Genomic DNA, 16,711 nt, shown 5'->3' with positions numbered 1-16,711 from the left:
GGGGCGCGCCAGCAGTCAACATGGCGCCGGTTGCTATGACGATATGGGGGGGGCGCGCCAGCAGTCAACATGGCGGCGGTTGCCATGGCGATATTGGGGGGCGCGCCAGCAGTCAACATGGCGCCGGTTGCCATGGCGATAATGGGGGGGCGCGCCAGCAGTCAACATGGCGCCGGTTGCTATGACGATATGGGGGGGGGGGCGCGCCAGCAGTCAACATGGCGCCGGTTGCCATGGGGATGGCGGGAAGTCGCGCCAGCAGTCAACATGGCGCCGGTTGCCATGGGGATGGCGGGAAGTCGCGCCAGCAGTCAACATGGCGCCGGTTGCCATGGCGATATTGGGGGGAGTGGGGGATTGGGGGCCGCGCCAGCAGTCAACATGGCGCCGGTTGCTATGACGATATGGGGGGGGGGCGCGCCAGCAGTCAACATGGCGCCGGTTGCCATGGGGATGGCGGGAAGTCGCGCGAGCAGTCAACATGGCGCCGGTTGCCATGGGGATGGCGGGAAGTCGCGCCAGCAGTCAACATGGCGCCGGTTGCCATGACGATATGGGGGGGGGGGGCGCGCCAGCAGTCAACATGGCGCCGGTTGCCATGGCGATATTGGCGTTGGGGGGGAGAGGGGGCGCGCCAGCAGTCAGCATGGCGCCGGTTGCCATGGCGATACGTGGGGGGTGCCAGCAGCCAGCATGGCGGCGGTGGCTCCGGAAGGGGCGTGGCGTCAGCTATAAAAGGCGGCGCTGGCGGCGGGCCACTTCCGGTTGCGCGGCGGGCTCTGAGGGAGCGGGCGGCGCTCGGCGCTCCGTGCGGTTCGAAGGCCGCGGTCGCGGTTCCAGGGCCCGGTTTGGGATCCCCGGTCCCCGGTTGGGTTCCCCGGTCCCGGTTGGGTTCCCCGGTCCCCGCAGCCATGTCGGACACGTGGAGCTCCATCCAGGCGCACAAGAAGCAGCTGCACTCGCTGCGGGAGCGGCTGCAGCGCCGCCGCAAGATGGAGCCGCTCGGTCAGCGCGGGGAGAACGGGGGTCAGGCGGGTAACGGGGGGTGATGGGCTAACGGGGGTGATGAGGGTAATGGGGTTAATGGGTTAATGGGGGTTAATGGGTTAAATGGGGTTAATGGGTTAATTGGGATAATGGGGGTAATGGGGTCAATGGGTTAAATGGGGTTAATGGGGATAAATGGGGTTAAATGGGGGTTAATGGGACTTAATGGGGTGAAATGGGGTTAATGGGTTAAATGGGGGTGATGGGATTGATTGGGATAATGGGGGTTAATGAGAATAATGGGGGATAATGGGTTAAATGGGGGTTGAATGGGGTTAATGGGGATAAATGGGAGTTAATGGGGGGTAGTGGGGGTTAATGGGTTAAATGGGGTTAATATGGATAATGGGGGTTAATGGGGTAAGTGGGGGTTAATTGGGATAATGGGGGAAATGGGGTTAACGGGGGTAAATGGGGTTAATGGGGGTTAATGGGCTAAGTGTGGTTAATGGGTTAAATGGGGGTTAATGGGGTCTATGGGGTTAATGGGGGTTAATGAGGATAATGGGGGTTAATGGGGATAAATGGGGTTAATGAGAATAATGGGGGTTAATGAGTTAAATGAGGATAATGGGGGTTAATGGTTAAATGGGGGTTAATGGGTTAAATGGGGGTTAATGGGGTAAATGGGGTTAATGGGGTAAATGGGGTTAATGGGGGTTAATGGGGATAAATGGGGTTAATGAGAATAATGGGGGTTAATGGGGTTAATGAGTTAAATGAGGATAATGGGGGTTAATGGGATTAAATGGGGTTAATGGGGGTTAATATAGATAATGGGGGTTAATGGGGTAAATTGGGTAATGGGGGTTGATGAGGATAATGGGGGTTAATGGGTTAAGTGGGGGTGATGGGGTTAATTGGGATAGTGGGGGTTAATTGAGATAATGGGGATTGATTGGGATAATGGGGTTAATGGGGGTTAATGAGGATAATGGGGGTTAAATGAGGATAATGGGGTTAATTGAGGATAATGGGGGTTAATGAGGATAATGGGGGTTAATGAGGATAATGGGGGTTAATGGGTTAAATGGGGTTAATGAGTTAAATGGGGTTATGGGTTAATGGGGATAATGGGGGTTAAAGGGATAAATGGGGTTAATGGGTTAAATGGGGGTGATGGGATTGATTGGGATAATGGGGGTTAATGGGTTAATTGGGTTAATGGGAATAACGGGGTTAATGGGGTTAATAGGGAGCGGGGGGGGCTTATGGGTTAATTAACGAGGGTTCGGGGGTTAATTAACGAGGGGTCAGGGGTTAATTAACGAGGCGTCATTCCCCAGCAGACCCGCCCCGCACGGCCAGCCCCGCCCCCTCCCCCGCCAGCCCCGCCCCCGCCGCCCCCTCGAGCCAATCAGGAGCCTGCGCCGCCGAGGCCCCGCCCCCCGACCCCGCCCTGGAGCGGCGGCTGCTGCTGCGATTGGCCGACGTGGCGCTCCCGCTGCCCGCCGACTCGGCCGCCATTGGCCGCTCCATCGCCACCGTAAGTTGCCCAAAATCTCCTTCTTTACGCTCAAAAAGTCCTGGTGCAAAATGACCCAAAGCGTCGTTATTTCCGCCTAAAAATTAACGGTTTAAAATGACCCAAAACATCATTATTTCTACTTAAAAATTAATGGCTAAAATGCCCCAAAACATTGTTATTTCCACTTAAAAATAACAGATAAAATGACCCGAAACGTTATTATTTCTACCTAAAAATTAATGGCTAAAATGACCCAAAACGCCGTTATTTCCACCTAAAAATTAATGGTTTAAAATGACCCGAAACGTCGTTTTTTCCACCTATAAATTAATGGCTTAAATGACCCAAAACGTCGTTATTTCCACTTAAAAATAACGGATAAAATGACCCGAAACGACGTTATTTCCACCTAAAAATTAATGGTTTAAAATGACCCGAAACGTCGTTATTTTCACTTAAAAAATCATGGCTCCAAATTGCCCAAAACTTCGTTATTTCCACTTAAAAATTCATTGCTAAAATGACCCAACGCATCGTTATTTCCACTTTAAAAATAACGACTAAAATGACCCAAAATGTCGTTGTTTCCACCTAAAAATTAATGGTTTAAAATAACCCGAAACGTCGTTATTTCCACCTAAAAATTAATGCCTCAAAATGACCCAAAACTTTGTTATTTCCACTTAAAAATAACGGCTAAAATGACCCAAAACGTCATTATTTCCACCTAAAAATTAACAGTTTAAAGTAACCCGAAACATTGTTATTTCCACTTAAAAATTAATGCTTTAAAATGACCCAAAACATCATTATTTCCACCTAAAATCTAATGGCTCAAAATGACCCAAAACTTCGTTATTTCCACTTAAAAATTCATAGGTGAAAATGACCCGAAACGTCATTATTTCCACCTAAAAATTAATGGCTCAAACGCCCCAAAACGTCGCAATTTCCACTTACAAATCCAACACCCATCCCCCCCAAACCACCGTCCTTTCCCGCCCGAAGTTGCCCAAACCGCCGCCATTCCCCCCCAAACCCCCCACGGCGCAGCGGGACGCGCGGCCGCCCGGCTTTGCCCGAAACGCGTGGTTCTGGCCCCAACCGGCGCAGGCCGAGGCGCCGGCGCCGCCGCGCCAGGTGGAGAGCCTGCTGGAGAAGTTCGCGGCGCAGGAGCTGATCGAGATCAGGCGGCTGCAGGACGGCGGCGCCACCCTCGTCACCTTCGCCGACCACTCCAAGCTGGCGGCCATGACGGGCGGCGGCCCCGAAACGCCGGGAATTCGCCCCAAAAGCGACAGGAAGCGGCGCGGCGACGAGGAGGAGGCGGCGGGCGGCAAGATGGCCGCCGGCGGGGAGCGCGAGGCCGGCAAGGAGGCCAAGAAATGGCGGAAGCAAGCGAGCGAGGTGGATCTGGAGATCGAGAGCCTGCTGAGTCAGCAGTCCACCAAGGAGCAGCAGAGCAAGAAGGTGACGCGCCCACAGATCGGACCGGAATCGGGGGAAATGAGCCCGAAACGGCGGCGTCTCCTGAGGGGGAAAGGGCGGGTGTGCGGCGTTTCCCGCCAAAAGCGCTGAGGAGAGTTGGTTGGGTCATTGCGCAAACTATTGGAATTTTGTGGTAATATCATGAAAACTGGAGGGTTTTGCCTCAAAAATGTTGAGGGGTGCGCGTGGTTTAACCCAAAAATGTTGAATTTAGAAGTTCCCGCCAAAAAAACGGGGTTTTTTGAGGAGAAAATGAGGGATTTGGGGGTTTTGTGGTGTTTCCCGCCAAAAGCGCTGAGGAGGGTTGGTTGCGTTGTTGCGCAAACTATTGGAATTTTGTGGTAATGTCGTGGAAAATTGGGGGTTTTGCCTCAAAAATGTTGAGGGGCGCGCGTGGTTCAACCCCAAAATGTTGAGATTTTGGGGTCTCGTTAAAAAAAATGGGGTTTTTTGAGGAGAAAATAAGGGAATTTGGGGGGTTTGTGGCGTTTCCCGCCAAAAGCGCTGAGGAGAGTTGGTTGGGTCGTTGCGCAAACTATTGGAATTTTGTGGTAATATTGGGGAAAATTGGGGGTTTTGCCTCAAAAATGTTGAGGGGTGCGCGTGGTTTAACCCAAAAATGTTGAATTTAGGAGTTCCCGCCAAAAAAAATGGGGGTTTTGAGGAGAAAATGAGGGATTTTGGGGTTTTGTGGTGTTTCCCGCCAAAAGCGCTGAGGAGGGTTGGTTGCGTTGTTGCACAAACTATTGGAATTTTGTGGTAATATTGGGGAAAATTGGGGGTTTTGCCTCAAAAATGTTGAGGGGCGCGCATAGTTCAGCCCCAAAATGCTGAGATTTTGGGGTCTCGTTAAAAAAAATGGGTTTTTTTGAGGAGAAAATGAGGGAATTTGGGGTTTAGTGGCGTTTCCCGCCAAAAGCGCTGAGGAGAGTTGGTTGGGTCGTTGCGCAAACTATTGGAATTTTGTGGTAATATTGGGGAAAATTGGGGGTTTTGCCTCAAAAATGTTGAGGGGCGCGCGTGGTTCAACCCAAAAACGTTGAATTTAGGAGTTCCCGCCAAAAAAAAATGGGGGTTTTGAGGAGAAAATGAGGGATTTTGGGGTTTTGTGGCGTTTCCCGCCAAAAGCGCTGAGGAGAGTTGGTTGCGTTGTTGCGCAAACTATTGGAATTTTGTGGTAATATTGGGGAAAATTGGGGGTTTTGCCTCAAAAATGTTGAGGGGCGCGCGTGGTTTAACCCCAAAATGTTGAATTTAGGAGTTCCCGCCAAAAAAACGGGGTTTTTTGAGGAGAAAATGAGGGATTTTGGGGGGTTTGTGGCGTTTCCCGCCAAAAGCGCTGAGGAGAGTTGGTTGGGTCGTTGCACAAACTATTGGAATTTTGTGGTAATGTCGTGGAAAATTGGGGGTTTTGCCTCAAAAATGTTGAGGTACACACGTGTTTCAGCCCCAAAATGTTGAGATTTTGGGGTCTCGTTAAAAAAAATGGGGTTTTTTGAGGAGAAAATGAGGGATTTTGGGGTTTTGTGGTGTTTCCCGCCAAAAGCGCTGAGGAGAGTTGGTTGGGTCGTTGCGCAAACTATTGGAATTTTGTGGTAATGTCGTGGAAAATTGGGGGTTTTGCCTCAAAAATGTTGAGGTACACACGTGTTTCAGCCCCAAAATGTTGAGATTTTGGGGTCTCGTTAAAAAAAATGGGGTTTTTTGAGGAGAAAATGAGGGATTTGGGGGTTTTGTGGCGTTTCCCGCCAAAAGCGCTGAGGAGAGTTGGTTGCGTTGTTGCGCAAACTATTGGAATTTTGTGGTAATATTGGGGAAAATTGGGGGTTTTGCCTCAAAAATGTTGAGGGGCGCGCGTGGTTTAACCCCAAAATGTTGAATTTAGGAGTTCCCGCCAAAAAAACGGGGTTTTTTGAGGAGAAAATGAGGGATTTTGGGGGGTTTGTGGCGTTTCCCGCCAAAAGCGCTGAGGAGAGTTGGTTGGGTCGTTGCGCAAACTATTGGAATTTTGTGGTAATATTGGGGAAAATTGGGGGTTTTGCCTCAAAAATGTTGAGGGGCGCGCGTGGTTCAACCCCAAAATGTTGAGATTTTGGGGTCTTGTTAAAAAAAATGGGGTTTTTTGAGGAGAAAATTAGGGATTTGGGGTTTTGTGGCGTTTCCCGCCAAAAGCGCTGAGGAACGTTGGTTGTTTGTTACTGAAAATGGTGGAATTTTGGGTTAATATTGGGGAAAATTGGGGTTTTTGCCTCAAAAATGTTGAGGGGCGCGCGTGGTTCAACTCCAGAATGTTGAGATTTTGGGGCCCGTTAAAAAAAATGGGGATTTTGAGGCAAAAATGAGGGAATTTGGGGCTTTTGTGGCGTTTCCCGCCACAGAAATGGCGGGAAAACCTTTGGGTGTCCCTCAAAACGTTCAAATTTTGGGTTTTCCCCCCCAAAAAAGGTGTTTTTAGGTCAGGAAAATGGCGGGGAAAACGGGTAGTTGATGCTCAAAAGCCTCAAATTTGGGGTTTTTGGCACAAGAACGGGCGTTTTTAGGTCAGAAAAACGGCGGGAAAATGCCTGGTTGATGCTCAAAAGCCTGAAATTCGTTATTTTTAGCGCAAAACTGAGCATTTTTAGGTCAGAAAAACGGCGGGAAAACAGGTGGTTGATGCTCAAAAGCCTGAAATTCGGTGTTTTTGGTGCAAAACCGGGTGTTTTTAGGTCAGAAAAACGGCATTTTTAGCGCAAAAACAGGCGTTTTTAGGTCAGAAAAACGGCGGGAAAACGCGTAGTTGATGCTCCAAAGCCTCAAATTTGGGGTTTTTGGCACAAAAACGGGTGGTTTTAGGTCAGAAAAACGGCGGGGAAAACGCGTGGTTGATGCTCAGAAGCTTCAAATTCAGCGTTTTTAGCGCAAAAACGGGCGTTTTTAGGCCAGAAAAAACGGCGGGAAAACGCTCGGTGCGTGGAGAGGATGGTGTTTTGACCTACGAGGAGCGTTTTTGGGCCTAAAAGGCGCGTTTTTGGTCGTTTCCAGGTGAGCCAGGAGATCCTGGAGCTGCTGAACACGACCACGGCCAAGGAGCAGTCGATCGTGGAGAAGTTCCGGTCGCGCGGGCGCGCGCAGGTGCAGGAGTTCTGCGACCACGGCACCAAGGAGGAGTGCGTGCGCGCCAGCGGCGCCGCGCGGCCCTGCCCCCGCCTGCACTTCCGGTACGGCGCTGACCCCCCGTTTTCCCCCCAAAATTTGACGTTTCCGCCTCAAAGTTTGACGGTTTTACCTCAAAGTTTGACGGTTTTACCTCAAAGTTTGACGGTTTTACCTCAAAGTTTGACGGTTTTACCTCAAAGTTTGACGGTTTTACCTCAAAGTTTGACGGTTTTACCTCAAAGTTTGACGTTTTACCTCAAAGTTTGACGGTTTTACCTCAAAGTTTGACGGTTTTACCTCAAAGTTTGACGGTTTTACCTCAAAGTTTGACATTTCTGCCTCAAAATTTGACGCTTTTACCTCAAAATTTGACGCTTTTACCTCAAAATTTGACGCTTTTACCTCAAAATTTGACGCTTTTACCTGAAAACTTGACGTTTCCATCTCAAAATTTGACACTTTTACCTGAATATTTGACACTTTTACCTCAGAATTTGTCGCTTTTACCTGAATATTTGTCGCTTTTACCTCAGAATTTGTCGCTTTTACCTCAGAATTTGACACTTTTACCTGAATATTTGACACTTTTACCTCAGAATTTGACACTTTTACCTGAATATTTGACACTTTTACCTCAAAGTTTGACGCTTTTACCTCAAAATTTGACGCTTTTACCTCAGAATTTGACGCTTTTACCTGAATATTTGACACTTTTACCTTAGAATTTGACGCTTTTACCTGAATATTTGACACTTTTACCTCAGAATTTGACACTTTTACCTGAATATTTGACACTTTTACCTCAGAATTTGACACTTTTACCTGAAAACTTGACGTTTCCATCTCAAAATTTGACCCTTTTACCTCAAAATTTGATGCTTTTATGTGAAAACTTGATGTTTCTACCTCAAAATTTGACACTTTTACCTGAATATTCGACACTTTTACCTCAAAATTTGTCGCTTTTACCTCAAAATTTGTCGCTTTTACCTCAAAATTCGACGTTTCGCCTCAAAATTTGACATTTCCACCTCAAAATTTGACATTTCCACCTCAAAATTTGACATTTCTGCCTCAAAGTTGATGCTTCTACCTCAAAATTTGACGCTTTTACCTGAAAACTTGACGTTTCCAACTCAGAATTTGACGCTTTTACCTCAGAATTTGACGCTTTTACCTCAGAATTTGACGCTTTTACCTGAATATTTGACGCTTTTACCTGAATATTTGACACTTTAACCTCAATATTTGACGTTTTTACCTGAATATTTGACACTTTTACCTGAATATTTGACAATTTTACCTGAATATTTGACACTTTTACCTCAGAATTTGATGCTTTTACCTCAAAATTTGACTCTTCTGTCTCAAAACGTGGAATTTCCACCTCAAAATTTGACACTTTAACCTCAATATTTGATGTTTTTATCTAAATATTTGACTCTTTTACCTGAATATTTGACACTTTTACCTCAGAATTTGACGCTTTTACCTGAATATTTGACACTTTTACCTCAGAATTTGATGCTTTTACCTCAGAATTTGACGCTTTTACCTCAGAATTTGACGCTTTTACCTCAGAATTTGTCGCTTTTACCTCAGAATTTGTCGCTTTTACCTCCAAGTTCGACGCTGTTACCCCCAAATGTGCAGTTTCTTTCCCAAACCGTGAGACGTGCGCGCGAATTGCGCGGTTCCAGGGCCCGACCGGGCGGCTCCTCCCCCGCAGGCGCATCATCAACAAGCACACGGACGAGTCGCTGGGCGACTGCTCGTTCCTCAACACCTGCTTCCACATGGACACCTGCAAGTACGTGCACTACGAGATCGACGGGCGGCCCTCGCCCCCCCGCCACGCCCCGCCCCCCCCGCCCGGCCCCGCCCCGCCCGCCCCGCCCGGCGACCGCGCCGCCGACCGCCTCTTCCCGCCACAGGTAACCGTCAATCCCGCCAATCCCCCGCCAATCCCCGCCCTTCCCGCCCTTCCCGCCCTTCCCCCGCCAATCCCCGCCCTTCCCGCCAATCCCCGCCCTTCCCGCCAATCCCCGCCTTCCCGCCCTTTCCACCAATTGCCCGCCTTCCTGCCAGTCCCCGCCCTTCCCGCCAATCCCCGCCCTTCCCGCCAATCCCCCGCCCCTTCCCGCCCCCCATCCCCGCCCTTCCCGCCAATCCCCGCCCTTCCCCCGCCAATCCCCGCCCTTCCCCCGCCAATCCCCGCCCTTCCCCCGCCAATCCCGCCCTTCCCCCGCCAATCCCCGCCCTTCCCCCGCCAATCCCCGCCCTTCCCCCGCCAATCCCCGCCCTTCCCCCGCCAATCCCCGCCCTTCCCCCGCCAATCCCCGCCCTTCCCCCGCCAATCCCCGCCCTTCCCCCGCCAATCCCCGCCCTTCCCGCCAAACTCCCGCCAATCCCCGCCCTTCCCGCCAATCCCCGCCTTCCCGCCAATCACCCGCCAATCACCCGCCAATCCCCGCCCTTCCCGCCAATCCCCACCTTCCCGCCCTTTCCACCAATCAATCACCCGCCTTCCCGCCAATCCCCTCAAAGCTTTGGAGGATTTGATCAAAATTTTAGGGTTTGCTCGAAATTTTGGAATTTGTTCGGAATTTGAGGGTTTTGGAATTTGATCCAAATTTTGGAATTTCAACAGGATTTGGGAATTTGCTCTGAATTTGAAAATTTGCTCCGAATTTTGGAATTTTGTCAGAATTTCAGAATTTTGTCAGAATTTTGGAATTTCCCAAAAATTCCTAAATTCCAAAATTTCAAAATTTTAAAACCTCAAAATTTCAATATTCCAAAAGTTTCAAAATTTGAAAATGTAGTTTTCAAAATCTTCAAGTTTCAAAATGTCTATTTCAAGTTATATTTCAAAGTTTCAAATTCTTAAATTTTAAAATGCCAAAATTTTAAATTTCAGAATTTTAAATTTTCAAATTTCCAAAGGTCAAAATGTCAAAATTCCAGAGTTTCAAATTTTAGAATTCCAAACTTTCAAACTTCCAAATTTCAAAATTTCAAGTTTTGAAATATTAAAATTCGTAATTTCAAAATATTAAAATATCAAAATTCAAAATGTCAAATTTTCTAATTTTAAAATTTCTAATTTTAAAATTTCAGATTTTAAAATTTCAAATTTCAAAATTTCAAATTTCAAAATTTCAAATTTTCAAATTTCAAAATATCGAAATTTCAAAAGTTAAGATTTCAAAGTTGTACGCGGTTCCCGCGCCGCGTCCCCCGTCCCCTCCCGTGCCGTCACCGTCCCCTCCCCTCCCCTCCCCCCGCAGTGGATCTGCTGCGACATCCGCTACCTGGACGTGCGCATCCTGGGCAAGTTTGCGGTGGTGATGGCCGACCCGCCCTGGGACATCCACATGGAGCTGCCCTACGGGACGCTGACGGACGACGAGATGCGGCGCCTCAACATCCCCGTGCTGCAGGACGAGGGCTTCCTCTTCCTCTGGGTCACCGGCAGGTGGGCGCGCCCAACCCCCCACCCCCCACAGCTCACAATGGCGGCCGCAAGTGCCAGCAGGCAAGACGGCGGCCGCCGACAGCATCAAGATGGCAGTCACTGCCAGTAGTCAAGATGGCCGCCAACACAGTCAATCACCAAGATGGCCGCCACCAGTCATAAAGATGGCGGCCACTGCCAGTAATCAAGATGGTGGCCGCCACCATCAGTAACCAAGGTGGCCGCCCCTGCCAGTAATAAAGATGGCTGCCACTGCCAGTAATAAAGATGGCAGCCGCTGCCAGTAAAAAAGATGGCAGCCACCACCAGTAATCAAGATGGCAGCCACCACCGCTAGTAACCAAGATGGCTGCCACTGCCAGTAATAAAGATGGCAGCCACCACAAGTAATCTAGATGGCGGCTGCCACTGTCAGTGATCAAGATGGCCGCCACCAGTAACCAAGATGGCCGCCACCAGTAATAAAGATGGTAGCCAACACCATCAGTAACCAAGATGGCCGCCATCAGTAACCAGGATGGTAGCCACTGCCAGTAACCAAGATGGCAGCCAACGCCAGCAATCAAGATGGCCGCCACTAGTAACCAAGATGGCCGCCACTGCCAGTAATAAAGATGGCCGCCAACACCGCCAGTAACCAAGATGGCCGCCGCCAGTGAGGAGGCTGTCGGCCGCCGCCATAGCAACCGCCGCGTTGTTCCCGCAGGGCCATGGAGCTGGGCCGCGAGTGCCTCAACCTGTGGGGGTGAGTTCCGGGGTGCACCCCGCTCCCCCATCCCCCCATCGCCCCCAGAACCGCCGGGACTCGCCCCAAAACGCCGCGGGACTGGGCGTTTTTAGGTACGAGCGCGTGGACGAGATCATCTGGGTGAAGACCAACCAGCTGCAGCGCATCATCCGCACCGGGCGCACCGGCCATTGGCTGAACCACGGCAAGGAGCACTGCCTGGTGAGCGCCCCAGATCCCCGCCCCACCCCCCGGAAACACCTCCCGCCCCTGAGCCGCCCAGAAACCGCCCAAAACGGCCCAAAAACCGCCCAAAACGGCCAAAAAACCGCCCAAAACGGCCAAAAAAACGCCCAAAACGGCCCAAAAACCGCCCAAAACGGCCCAGAAACCACATGGAACGACCCACCCCCCCCCCCATAAGTGAATGGTACAGCCCAAGCGGCACCTGCTGGTGATTGACCAAAATCCCCTTGTTTTGCCCCAAAATCTCGCCGTGAAAGCCTAAAAATGGGTGTGGGCGTCCCCTTTGAATCCCCCACCCCCAAAACCACGTGAAGTGACCCCAAAACCATCAAAAATGACCCCAAAACTGCCTGAAATGACCCAAAAAGCACCAAAAATGACCGAAAAAACACATGGAATGACCCAGAAACCACATGGAACGACCCAACCCCCCCCCCATAAGTGATTGGTACAGCCCAAGCGGCACCTGCTGGTGATTGACCAAAATCCCCTTGTTTTGCCCCAAAATCTCGCCGTGAAAGCCTAAAAATGGGTGTGGGCGTCCCCTTTGAATCCCCCACCTCCCAAAACCATGTGAAATGACCCCAAAACCACCGAAAATGACCCAAAAAGCACCGAAAATGACCCAAAAACCACATGGGACGCCCCCCAAGAAGTGATTGCTACAGTCCAGGCAGCACTGGGGATAAGGGGGGAGGGGGGGGACCCCAAAATGTGTGGATTTTACCCCAAATTTGACCCCCCCAACACGCCAAACCCCCCAAAAGTTGCCCCTCCCCCCTCCCCGCTCCATTTTCAAGCGTTAAAACGGCCAAAAACGCCCCAAAAACGCCCCAAAAAGGGGAGTTTTGGGGGGGGTGGTTTTGGGGTGAAAAAGGGGGTTTTGGCAGGTGGGGGTGAAGGGCGCCCCCCAGGGCTTCAACCGCGGGCTGGACTGTGACGTCATCGTGGCCGAGGTGAGCCCCAAAACCGCGCGGACTCGCCCCAAAACGGGGCGGGGGGTGGGGGGGATTTTGGGGTGAAAAATGGGCATTTTGGGGGGTTATTTAGGGAGTGATGTAGTGTCGATTTTGAGTTGGTTTTGGGTCGATTTGGGGTCGATTTTGGGTCGATTTTGGTCGATTTTGGTCGATTTTGGGTCGATTTTGGGTCGATTGGGGCGGTTTTGGGTCGGTTTTGGGTTGATTTGGGCCGATTTTGGGTGGTTTTGGGTCGATTTGGGCCGTTTTGGGTCGATTTGGGCCGTTTTGGGTCGATTTTGGGTGGTTTTGGGTCGATTTTGGATCGATTTGGGTCAATTTTGGGCGGTTTTGGGGTGATTTTGGGTCGGTTTTGGGCTGTTTTGGGGTGATTTGGGTGGTTTTGGGGTGATTTTGGGTCGATTTGGGTCGGTTTTGGGGCGGTTTTGGGTCGATTTGGGTCGATTTTGGGTGGTTTTGGGTCGATTTGTGTCGATTGGGGCGGTTTTGGGTCAGTTTTGGGTCGGTTTTGGGTCGATTTGGGTCGATTTTGGGTGGTTTTGGGTCGATTTGGGCCGTTTTGGGTCGATTTGGGCCGATTTGGGCCGTTTTTGGGTCGATTTGGTTCGATTTGGGCGGTTTTGGGGTGATTTTGGGGTGGTTTTGGGCGGTTTTGGGTGATTTGGGCGGTTTTGGGTCCATTTTGGGTCGATTTGGGCCGTTTTGGGTGATTTGGGCGGTTTTGGGCGTTTGCGCAGGTGCGCTCCACGAGCCACAAGCCGGACGAGATCTACGGGATGATCGAGCGCCTGTCGCCCGGCACGCGCAAGATCGAGCTCTTCGGCCGCCCCCACAACGTGCAGCCCAACTGGTGCGCTGCTGCTTCCGGGGCGTTTGCGGCGTTTGGGGGCGTTCCGGGGCGTTTCGGGGCGTCCCGGGGGCGTTTCGGGTGGGTTTCAGGGTGTTTGGGGGCGTTCCGGGGCGTTTCGGGTGGGTTTCAGGGCATTTTGGGGCGTTTTGGGCGGGTTTGGGGGCGTTTGGGGAGGGTTTGGGGGCGTTGTGGGGGCGTTTGGGGAGGGTTTCGGGGCGTTTGGGGCGTTTCGGGAGGGTTTGGGGGCGTTCCGGGCAGTTTGGGGGCGTTTCAGGTGGGTTTCAGGGCGTTCCGGGCAGGTTTTGGGATGTTGTGGGGTGTTTTGGGCGGGTTTGGGGGTGTTTTGGGTCGTTTTGGGGGCGTTTTGGGGCGTTCCGGGGCATTTCAGGCGGGTTTGGGGACATTTTGGGGGCGTTCCGGGGCGTTTTGGGTGGGTTTCAGGGCGTTTCGGGGCATTTGGGGGTGTTGTGGGGCGTTTCGGGCAGGTTTCGGGTAGGTTTCAGGGGTGTTTTGGGGCGCTTTGGGCGCGTTTCGGGTCGTTTGGGGGAGTTTCAGGTGGGTTTTGGGGTGTTGTTTTGGGGCGTTTTAGGTGGGTTCTGGGACGTTTTGGGGCGTTTTGAGGTGTTTCGGGTGGGTTTTGGGGCATTTGGGGGCGTTTTGGGCGGGTTTCGGGGCGTTTCGGGAGGGTTTTGGGGCGTTTTGGGCGGGTTTCAGGGGCGTTTTGGGCAGGTTTGGGGTGGGTTTCAGGGGTGTTTTGGGGCGTTTGGGGTCATTTTGAGGGGTTTTGGGGCGTTTTGGGTGGGTTTCGGGGTGTTTTGGGCGGGTTTTTGGGCGTTTCGGGGTGTTTTGGGGCGTTTTGGGCGGGTTTTGTGGCGTTTTGGGCGGGTTTTGGGGTGTTTTGGGGCGTTTTGGGGTGTTTTGTGGCGTTTTGGGCGGGTTTCGGGGTGTTTTGGGCGGGTTTTTGGGCGTTTCAGGGGTGTTTTGGGGCGTTTTGGGCGGGTTTTGTGGCATTTTGGGCGGGTTTCGGGGCGTTTCTGGCGGGTTTTTGGGCGTTTCGGGGTGTTTCGGGGCGTTTTGGGCGGGTTTTTGGGCGTTTCGGGCGGGTTTTTGGGCGTTTCAGGGTGTTTCGGGGCGTTTTGGGCGGGTTTCGGGGCGTTTCTGGCGGGTTTTTGGGCGTTTCGGGGTGTTTCGGGGCGTTTTGGGCGGGTTTTGTGGCGTTTTGGGCGGGTTTCGTGGCGTTTTGGCGCGTTTCGGGTGCGATTAGCGTTGTTCCGCGGCGTTTGGCGACGGGGCGCGGCAGGATCACGCTGGGGAACCAGCTGGACGGCATCCACCTGCTGGACCCCGAGGTGGTGGCGCGCTTCAAGCAGCATTACCCCGACGGCGTCATCGGCAAGCCCAAGGGGCTCTGAGCGGCCTCCACACCCGCCGTTCGGGCTACGAGGTGATTGGGGGGGAGGGGGGAAGGCTTGCGGGGTGAAGTGGAGGGTTCGCGAGGTGAAATGTGGGCATTTTGGGGGTAAAATGGGGGTTTATGAGGGGAAATTGGGTTTTATGAGGTAAAATGGGGGTTTATGAGGGGAAATGGGGGAGTTAATGAGGTAAAATGGGGGTTTATGAGGGGAAATGGGGGTTTTATGAGATGAAATGGGGGTTTTATGAGATGAAATGGGGGTTTATGAGGTAAAATGGGGCAGTTAATGAGGTAAAATGGGGGTTTTATGAGAGGAAATGGGGGAGTTAATGAGGTAAAATGGGATTTTATGAGGTAAAATGGGGGTTTTATGAGGTAAAATGGGGGTTTTATGAGGGGAAATGGGGTTTATGAGGTAAAATGGGGGTTTATGAGGTAAAATGGGGGTTTATGAGGGGAAATGGGGGAGTTAATGAGGTAAAATGGGGGTTTATGAGGTAAAATGGGGGTAAATGGGGGTTTTATGAGATAAAATGGGGGTTTATGAGGTAAAATGGGGGTTTATGAGGGAAAATGGGGCAGTTAATGAGGTAAAATGGGGGTTTCATGAGGGGAAATGGGGCAGTTAATGAGGTAAAATGGGGCTTTTATGAGGTGAAATGGGGGTTTATGAGGTAAAATGGGGGTTTATGAGGGAAAATGGGGCAGTTAATGAGGTAAAATGGGGGTTTCATGAGGGGAAATGGGGGAGTTAATGAGGTAAAATAGGGGTTTATGAGGTAAAATGGGATTTTATGAGGTAAAATGGGGGTTTTATGAGGGGAAATGGGGGAGTTAATGAGGTAAAATGGGGGTTTATGAGGTAAAATGGGATTTTATGAGGTAAAATGGGGGTAAATGGGGGTTTTATGAGATAAAATGGGGGTTTATGAGGTAAAATGGGGGTTTTGACATGAAATGGGGCAGTTAATGAGGTAAAATGGGGGTTTTATGAGGGGAAATGGGGTTTATGAGGTAAAATGGGGGTTTCATGAGGGGAAATGGGGGAGTTAATGAGGTAAAATGGGATTTTATGAGGTAAAATGGGGGTTTTATGAGGGGAAATGGGGGTTTATGAGGTAAAATGGGATTTTATGAGGTAAAATGGGGGTAAATGGGGGTTTTATGAGATAAAATGAGGGTTTATGAGGGAAAATGGGGGTTTTGAGATGAAATGGGGCAGTTAATGAGGTAAAATGGGGGTTTTATGAGGGGAAATAAGGTTTATGAGGTGAAATGGGGGTTTATGAGGTAAAATGGGGCAGTTAATGAGGTAAAATGGGATTTTATGAGGTAAAATGGGGGTTTTATGAGGGGAAATGGGGGAGTTAATGAGGTAAAATGGGGGTAAATGGGGGTTTTATGAGATAAAATGAGGGTTTATGAGGGAAAATGGGGGTTTTGAGATGAAATGGGGCAGTTAATGAGGTAAAATGGGGGTTTTATGAGGGGAAATGGGGGTTTATGAGGTAAAATGGATTTTATGAGGTAAAATGGGGGTAAATGGGGGTTTTATGAGATAAAATGGGGGAGTTAATGAGGTAAAATGGGGGTTTTATGAGCAGAAATGGGGGTTTATGAGATAAAATGGGGATTTATGAGGTAAAATGGGGGTTTATGAGGTGAAATGGGGGGTTTATGAGGTGAAACGGGGAATTTATGAGGTGAAATGGGGCTTTATGAGGTGAAATGGGGAATTTATGACAAAACGGGGGATTTCTGTGGTAAAACGGGGATTATCATGAGGTAAAACGGCGGATTTGTGAGTTAAAATGGGCAGTTTTGGAAATCAAAGGCGATTTTTGAGGGAAAACGGGGGAGAATTGTGTCAGAATA

The 16,711-nt window shown here is 50.5% G+C and overlaps 1 protein-coding gene across 5 annotated transcripts; it reads left to right on the top strand.

The window, feature by feature from the left end:
* Positions 1-466: 466 nt before the first annotated feature.
* Positions 467-14,942, top strand: METTL3 (methyltransferase 3, N6-adenosine-methyltransferase complex catalytic subunit). 5 transcript variants are annotated; one of them, XM_065044319.1, is made up of 11 exons: positions 912-1,035; positions 2,337-2,533; positions 3,629-3,985; positions 7,028-7,203; positions 8,871-9,075; positions 10,432-10,619; positions 11,326-11,364; positions 11,460-11,568; positions 12,483-12,548; positions 13,310-13,422; positions 14,723-14,942. In XM_065044319.1, exons 1-11 carry the CDS (start codon positions 912-914, stop codon positions 14,832-14,834), a joined length of 1,686 nt encoding a protein of 561 aa, XP_064900391.1. In that variant the 3' UTR covers positions 14,835-14,942. The 5 variants fall into 5 exon arrangements, 4 of the variants coding, with proteins under 4 accessions (XP_064900389.1, XP_064900392.1, XP_064900391.1 ...); XM_065044318.1 differs by having other exon boundaries at positions 2,334-2,533; XM_065044317.1 differs by lacking the exon at positions 13,310-13,422 and having other exon boundaries at positions 467-1,035; positions 2,334-2,533; positions 14,723-14,866.
* Positions 14,943-16,711: the final 1,769 nt, after the last annotated feature.

Source organism: Columba livia, chromosome 36 (genome assembly GCF_036013475.1).
Source record: "Columba livia isolate bColLiv1 breed racing homer chromosome 36, bColLiv1.pat.W.v2, whole genome shotgun sequence".
In the NCBI taxonomy this organism is placed as follows: Eukaryota; Metazoa; Chordata; class Aves; order Columbiformes; family Columbidae; genus Columba; species Columba livia.
This window is presented reverse-complemented; position numbering and strand designations above follow the sequence as displayed.

What these genes read in the sequence shown, in the direction of transcription:
- METTL3 (XM_065044317.1), top strand. Translation starts at nt 482, where the DNA reads ATGGCGCCGGTTGCCATGGGGATGGCGGGAAGTCGCGCCAGCAGTCAA. An exon ending in TTGGCCGCTCCATCGCCACC is followed by an intron (nt 2,534 to 3,628) that starts GTAAGTTGCCCA and finishes CAACCGGCGCAG; the next exon opens with GCCGAGGCGCCGGCGCCGCC. An exon ending in GAGTGCCTCAACCTGTGGGG is followed by an intron (nt 11,365 to 11,459) that starts GTGAGTTCCGGG and finishes GGGCGTTTTTAG; the next exon opens with GTACGAGCGCGTGGACGAGA.